At 43.1% G+C, this 8,376-nt stretch overlaps 1 protein-coding gene across 1 annotated transcript in view; it reads left to right on the top strand.

Moving 5' to 3' along the window:
- Nucleotides 1-245: 245 nt before the first annotated feature.
- Nucleotides 246-8,376, top strand: part of LOC142775992 (uncharacterized) — a 99,241-nt gene continuing 91,110 nt past the window's right edge. The window contains exons 1-2 of the mRNA XM_075878675.1: nt 246-820; nt 5,403-5,468. Of these exons, the coding sequence (XP_075734790.1) occupies nt 5,445-5,468 (24 nt within the window). The 5' untranslated portion in view covers nt 246-820; nt 5,403-5,444. The remainder of the gene's footprint in view (nt 821-5,402; nt 5,469-8,376) is intronic.

Here is an 8,376-nt window from a genome sequence, read left to right as displayed (position 1 = left end):
TTATGAGTGCGCAAGCTCACACGCCACCTATGGAAAGCCACAGCGACGTTCACTGATCGTATAGCTCATGGAATTTTAACAAAAGTTTGTACAGTTCCGGTCTACTCACGGGAAAACTACTTTATTATTCTTCTTCTTCTCATCTCATGGCCCATACCCTCGTATTAGGCATGTATTTTTGTTTCTCACGCAATTTTACACGAGCTGCTCGGTCAACTTCATCCTCTTTTTATGAGTGCGCAAGCTCACACGCCACCTATGGAAAGCCACAGCGACGTTCACTGATCGTATAGCTCATGGAATTTTAACAAAATTTTGTGCGTTCCAGTCGACTCACGGGAAAACTACTTCATTATTCTTCTTCTTAACTCATGGCTCATACCCTCGTATTAGGCATGCATCTTTTTTTTTTTCTCTCGTTCAATGATTACCTGAGCTGCTCGATCAACTTCGTCGTCTTTTACGAGTGCGCGAGTTCACGCGCCACCACTGGAAAGCCACAGCGACGTCCACTGAGCGTATAGCTCGTGGAATTTTCGCGAAGGTTCTTCATGCACATTAAGCATAATCCTCATAATGCGCGTTTTCTTTACTTAGGCGTGCGTATCTATTAGTCAATTATTGTGAACTTACCAGGGATCGTCAAGAAGCGCGAAACATCGATTTGCTTGCATGGAACATGGCCAGCATTGTTTCAGCCATGTGTGAAAAAGCGAAGAGGACAAAAACGTGGTAAGCAGCGTGCGCACGAGATTGTTGGAATCAACGAGCACCGTCGTGCATCGAGCAGGGCTACGTTCGGCTCGCGGCAGGAAAGCCGGTAAGTGCTACTTTGTGTTTCTTTCTTTTGGAATCCTTAGAGCCGATTGAATGACGTGTAAACCGAGCACTCATTGAAGCGCCCCACCTTGAGTAGACGGTGGTATACCTCGCTTTTGATTATCCCAAATTCATACTTACGAGATGCCAAGAAAACATCAGGGAGCCAGAGAGACGATGAGGTCGCAAGTCTTCCAACCTTTAACGGGTGCCTGTCTTTCAAGGGACTCTGCAACATTTGTTGAGCGTGGTCAGAAAACGCTGCTCATGGGTAACAAGGGCGTAACCAGGGGGTGGCACAACAGGTCCATGCTCCTCCCCTCCCCGAATTTTTTTTCACCACGGCATGGAGAGAAAAAAATGACCATATCAAGGTAGCCCCCCTCGCCCTAGAAGAAAATTTCTGGCTACGCTACTGATCGGTAGTCGAGGCTCTGCAGAACACGCGCGCCCAGTATTACTACGCTGCGCGCGGCTTCGAATTAACAAAAAAATTGTCAAAGTCAGCTAAAAATCGCTTTCTCTTCTCTCGACAAATGATGCTACAGGCGCAATAATCACTGTCACAGGCCTAGTATCAGCCATTGGCTTATTTGAGCATGATACGTTCGGTCGTTACTGAGGCCACGTGTGAGCGCGATTGCACTGAGATGCCGCGAATGCGAACAGAAGAAAAGAGAAAGTGCGCAAGGTCGCGAGGCGTGCGTGGCGTATTTTCTTCCCCCGTGCCACCCTCTCTGCTTAGTTCCCAGCGTTTCATCGGGACGAAAAAAAAAAAGAGATCGCAATGGCAGTGGGCGAGAAATTTTTGTAACTCCTCTCGTACCAGACTTATTCTAAAAATTTTTGCGGTGGTGAAGTAGTGAGGCAATGAGCTCCTTCAGTGAATCCATTCCATGGCTGCTTGAAAAAGTGTTGCAGGACCCCATTTAGATCTCGTCAAGATATATGAAACGTTTAGGGCACGCGGCATCCTTTCATGCGCGCACCTGTTAATTATCCACCGAGAGCTTGTGCGAAGCAGCACCATCGGCACGGTACATTGCGATGAGCAACAATAAAATATAGACCAAGCAGCGGAATCCTGTCCAATTTTCTTATCCGCGGATGTAGTTTGTACAGCTTTTCTTTTTGTTTTCAGTGGTTTGTCAGAAAATGATGAGTTCACGATAATTATATTTAATAAATTATTATATTTAACTGCAGATTACCTGATGTTCCACTGCTTGCATACTCTCAATGCATTGAACATTTTTTTTCGTAGACATCCTAAAAAGTACTGAGTGCTGTATATCGTGCTTTTACTCGCACTTCAACATTGCTCGAACTACACTGAACCACTCAAAACACAAATAAATAAACAGCATGCACTCGGGGCAAAGCATGATTGTAATACACTAAAAAGGCGACACCTAACTTGCAGGCTACCGAAACCCGAGTTGCAAAAGCAATAAATTTTTGCTAAATGCTTGTCATTTATTTATTTATTTATTTAATCCTTTGCACTTGCATATAGTACCGTGTGAAATAACTTCATCTGGTTCGACTGACGCGTCATCTCTTATTCTGTCCTCACCAGCCTATTCTCGTGGTGTATATCCGTAATATGGCTAGCAATGTAAGTGAACAGGCACTGCAAGCACCGCTGGCGACATGGCCACGCCCATTTGTATTGACGGTGAACGAATATACAGCCAGCAAAAACTTAACTCCCCGCATTAGAAGCAGACCCAGTGATAGTGGCACACAGTAACCAGGATATTTTGAATGTTGTGTCCTCATTACGCGGAATAGTGTTGACGCTTGCACTGCAATGCAACTTTCGCAGTACCACACTTGCACACATGCGCCAAAGACCGTGGTGTGCGCGTTTTACAGCGAAAGCTGTTATGAGATCCCAACAAGGGTCGCGCACGTGCAGCGCCGTAGTTGACCGTCACCACCGCCGGTGTCCGTAAACGTTATCGACAGCTGGATTCTAACCCGGGTCCCATCTGTGACAGCCCAGTATTCTGCCTAGAGATGCAAAATTTCTGGAAATTTCGAGCAATCGAAAAGAAAACCTGTTCTTTTTTACGTTTTTTTTTGAAATTTTTGTAGAATGAACAAAAATGAAAAAAAAAACAATTTTTAAGCAAACGGCAATACTTTATTGCCACGTGGTAATAGTTTATTGCCAATTGTCAAAAGCAATAACTTTCATTACGTAAACAACAGAAATAAATTCCTTTCTCTCTTTTTCTAAACGAATGCGGCATAAGGCAGGCCAGAAGCATCCCTGCGAACTTATTTAGCCCTCTGTAAATGGGTGCGTCTTCCTAGAATTCTTACGGCAGTTAGAATAAAGAGCCTAGAAATGGCAGTTTTTTCATGGCTTCGACTATGGAAATATTGACAACGATGATACAAAGATGAAGGTAAAACTCTTATTGAGAGTCAGTTACACTGGCTTCATCTGTAGCTTTCTTTACCATGTCAAGATGTTGCATAAGAAAAAGTGTAGCTGCTGCAGTGCTTACAGACAGCGAGTCCCCGTTTCCCCCCAATGGTTTCTCCGACTGCGAAGTACATCGACACGTCGTAAATTGGCCCAACTATTGCAGAATGTGCTTGCACACGGTTCTTTAAGCGGACTTCTTCCACAGGTTGCAGAAGTGTACGAGGGGAAAAATCGCAGCATATTCACGTAGTGAATGATGATGAATGGGGTGAAGCTCTGGATGTTTTCATCGCTCTGAACCCCGAACCATCCCTGAATATTGCCCATCATCAAAGACGTGACAAACACTGCATAAATTTATACAAGAAATTTTACTACTCGTAAGTGGTAGATATATGTCGCTTCCGTTCCCCCTTCATAATAACGGCTTTATGGTCGGTTAAAGGGTGGATCGGTGATAGGGCGCAGTGGGATGTTTGCAAGGACGAAGTAGAGTGCAGTTTGCAAAGGTGAAACTATAGGTGGTCACGTACATACATACAAGGGATGGACAGATCCACGCCTTTAGGACATTCGCCCCTAAAAAACTGAACAATAACAAACACAAAAACAAACCACTTCCAACATGACCACACCCGAACAACAAAGCTACGCTATAGACCGAAGCTAAGCTATGCTGGAACTTTATACGATGTCTATGGCGAGTGGTCAGCCGTCGTTTTGTGTTTTGGCATCATGTGCTAAGTTTTGGTTTCACGTTCAACGCTGGGTGTTGCCTAGTAGCTTTTTTTATGTTCGTTTTATGCCGCGTAAATTTCGGCTAATTTGTCCAACTGCGCCGAAAAAAATACTGAAAAAAAAAAAACAATTTTTACAGAGTCTTCCTGTTTTTTTTTTTTTCACTTCGCATATCTAATTCTACCGCAGTGCCAAGACAGTGCTTGAAACTCCGTTGCAAACTTGCTTCAGGCAGGCTTAGTGTCGGGAAGCAGATCGCGTTAGTATGAGTTATAAAGAGTTTTAGAACAGCAAAAGGACAAGCAGGCGTCACACAATGAGAATAGCGTTACAGATGGGTCGTTCAATGATCCAACCCATTTTAAAAGCTTGTTCTTGATCACCTATTAACTGCGTCGCATGTCCACTTCAGGCATGCTTCTTCATTGACGTCAGCCACTGCACAAAAAAAAATTGCACAAAATTTCTAACAAGTGTGTAGCGGATACCACGCTTCTCCAAAGAATAACGAAAGATAGTGTAGTAAATGCTGGCCTACTACACAAAAATTATGATTATTTATAGCGTAGTGGGTGCCCAGTAGTTGGGTGTGCTTGTAGAAGTTACGCAAAGAGAGTTTAGAAAAGGCTATGAAAGGCTGCTCTTCCAGCTTTCCCTGTAACTGTGCTGCGGGTTCCAAGCAGAAACGGCGGTTTTTTATAGCTGCGACCAAAAACTCGGTAGTCCGCTTTTTCTGCGGCTTTGTAAGTTAGATAAAAATATGCACCACCTCCTATCGTCTGTTTCCGATAACTGTAGGACCAACTGAAATTTGCCCTCCAACGACGAAAACGTATGTTTTGCGGAAGTGGAGTGCACAACATTAAGGTGGCACGTGATGCATTGTATAGCAATTAGATGGCAGTCACAAAGTTTTGTTTAGGTTACCTCGCTGTAATGGCCATCACAGACACGCAGGAAAACACTTTAGCCACGAATCTTCCAGTGGTTAGGCTCTTGCATGTAAACATGTACATTAAACGCATGCAGGACAAATAAAAATCGCAAAGCGCTGTTTATATATCTTTAAAATATGCCGTACATTCTTCATTGTGTCGTTATGAGTATACCAGCCATTATTGCCCTCATGTAGGGCACCTATGGTTTCGATATCAGTGCCGTTCAAGCTTTAAACCGTTTACTTGTGAGTATATGGCGCTCGAAGAGTCGGTACCCGAAATCACAAAAGGCCTTCATGAAAGAAATGTTCCAGGGAGAAAATTCCAACTAATCCTGATGCTAGACATACTTTCTCATAGCGAAGGCGCCCGGCTTACGAGAAACAGCATCTATACGAACGAGAATTCGTGAAAATTCGGTGCTCTGTGACTGATTAACGAAAACCACACTAATTAACTTATTGCAGGTAAAGGATCACCGGCTCTGTTCTATAACACGGCTGCTACCTATGACGGATCCCCCCATACGAAAGGTGAGCTATTATTTTCGCACCAGCACGCAATAAAAGTGACACATGGACAAACGGCCCTCCTATGCTCGATTTGTTACTGTTCCCTATCCTCGCAGTAAAGTTAAGGCATTTAAAGTTACGCTTAGCGCTGAAATTTCTATGGCAAAAGCAGAGAGTCAGCTAACAGGCGCCAATGAAATCATTTGGTATCAGCGGTCGGCGTGTTGATTGGCTCTGTGATAGAGGCTGTGCACAGTCGACGGTAACTGTAGAACAATACTCGGGCCGGCTGGCATAACACTTCTGTTCCAATGTTTTTCATTTTTGTTTCTTGGTGGTTGCAGACGTCACTGCCGAAATCTGCAAATTGTTAAAGGTAGATGACAAGAAAGCGAATTGAGCAGAAGAAAACCTTGCATTTTACCGGTTCTGCGCTACGAGCTTTGTGCAGAGTCCAAGGAGAAATTATACGCCCTATGTTATCACCATTGCGCACGTTTGTTATCAAAACTTCCAGCAAAAAAAAAAAAAAACTGACGTTCAAAAACATGGAGTCTTTTGGTAATGATGGCACTCATTGCACTTGATAATGCATGAAACCAAGCGATGCGTATTCGATTGTATCTATGTCTAAACATAGATACGCTCGTATCATGAGGTTGTCTTGCCTCAAGGATTTTATTTTTTCTGGCCGAGCCCCGACATTGTCACTCAGTTAAATGGATTACTGAAAAAGAACGAAATTGAAGGAAAAGAACACTCACAAATACAACCTCTACCTCATTTTATCTGTTTCATTGGGAAAATATTGTCTACCATTAATAATTCTGTGTTCTTAATGTGCTGTCCAAGTAAATACAAATTGAGTGCAACGGTTTTATTCCAACGCCATTCTTTTTTGTTTCGTTTAGGGTGCCAGCGTCCGTGTTAACACCGCTATGGGCCAGCCGTGAACTGTAGATCAGAAGCAATGAATGTGATAGACGGACATGTATTCTTATTATGCTCGTCAAAAGACAATGCTCAGAAAGACGTTTTTAAGCTTTGACTTCGTTACATCAAGTGCCAGTCAATTTTATATTTGATATACTGTAGAAGTTTGTCGACCAACGTAAAACAGACCTCACGAATGAAAATCATCGTGAATTCAGCCCCATATGTGTTCTGTGTTCATTTGTAGATTTTTACGGATAAGTTTATGACCAATTCGGCAGAAGCGTGCTCAGCGTTGCCCTATGTTATCATATACTAACTACTTCATCATATAACTCATACTAACTATATACTAACATCATACTAACTATATCATCATACTAACTACTTTCGCTAATTCTTTTTTTCCTCCGTAGAGAATCAGTATTACAATCGGCTGACTAATAATTTAGACGTTACGCTCCTTTTCAGACTGAACGTAAGAACAAGTAACCACCAACGCATATCGAGCATGTAATATTACGGAAGACATCATACCAATGGCGAGGGCTTACGAAGAACATATTTTAAGAACGACAGAGCCCAAAATCAGTGTCTCTCGTTCTTGTAAATTTCTAGTATTGCGCTCGAATTTTCCCATAAGTTATGCACCACCTAGCCAAATTTCAAGTTTTCTTAAACGAGCAACAAACCTTAAAGGAGTAGACTGTCCAGTGGGTTGTTGTTAGCATATAGTTTCCCAAATTTATCTAGAGGACACTCTGGCGCTGCGATCGTGCAGCGACCATGGTAATGATGGGTAGTACACACATTGGCCTAGTCTTCGTACTTGCGGGCTGCGAATCGTACTTGCGGCTTCGTTTATTGCTGATTATGGTTTTGTTTTGAAGGAAAGAACGAACCCTTTTGAACTTAATAACTTGATTCAAAATGATAAGCCTAAAATAATGAGGTTGTGAAGCGGAAACGGTGAACATTTGCTAATTTATGTTTTCGTGAAAAAGCAGCTCCAAGCCACACGAACACACACGGAGCCAGAAACAGGCCAGAAGTGCGAAAATTAGACAAATGTGTGTACTACCCATCATTCCCATGCTCGCTGAAGCGCCGTGTGTTGCAGCTCCCATAGACACTAGCGCCAGAGTTCCCTCTAGTGTATATTAGGAAACTCCATGGGTGTTAGAACATAGAAACCACTCTGTGTAGTGCAACTAAAGAGGACACCACAAAAAAAGAGACGAGCACAGGCGCACTGCTCACCTGTTGTTTCCTGGTGTCCTGTCTAGAGCCGCTGCTCAGGATGGTTTATATAGCCAAATATACGTTGCTTCGATTCTGTAACAGCATCGTAGGCAGTCTACCATTTTACAGCTTGAAGGATGACGTCGAGTCCCAGCCATCCCGAGCAATGGAAGGCGTCTGCACGATGTCTGTGGAACGTAAAGCCACCTCGCGCCGACTGTAGAAAGTGAAGAATATCTAATAATATTGCAATTCCTCTAGCTTCTTTCATGTTCAAACCTGCTTAAGCGTACCTCATACAAACTCCGACCACGTAATTCGTTTAGCTGAAGACCTTGCTGGGGAAGTTTTAGCTTCTGTTCGTTAACCATCTTGTTTGACTGCACTGTACCTTGCATCGTATTTGTCTCCGATGGCCTCTTTGTCAAGCTGTCTCTTTTGCCAGCTACGTGAGAATTGAAATGAGACTTACGATGGCCGCTGTCCGTTAGGCTGCTATTAGGCTAAGTGGACAACTTAAGGCATCCCGTATACTTTCCTTGCTCCAATGTTGGCCAGTTTTTATTAAGCTTCTGTCAAACAAAGAAACGAGCCACCACAAATTGGCTTCCTTCATTCATATTTCGCTACAGCGTTATTCAATATGAATTACACTATATTCTACGCGGAAATACACAAAATATACAACACAGACACAGTCTGTGTTGTTTATTCTGTGTGTTCCTGTGTAGAATATTGCGCTGTTTCTATTTCA

The sequence above is a fragment of the Rhipicephalus microplus genome, chromosome X (assembly GCF_043290135.1).
Source record: "Rhipicephalus microplus isolate Deutch F79 chromosome X, USDA_Rmic, whole genome shotgun sequence".
In the NCBI taxonomy this organism is placed as follows: Eukaryota; Metazoa; Arthropoda; class Arachnida; order Ixodida; family Ixodidae; genus Rhipicephalus; species Rhipicephalus microplus.
The sequence above is the reverse complement of the archived record's forward strand: the minus strand, read 5'-3'. Positions and strand labels throughout refer to the sequence as shown.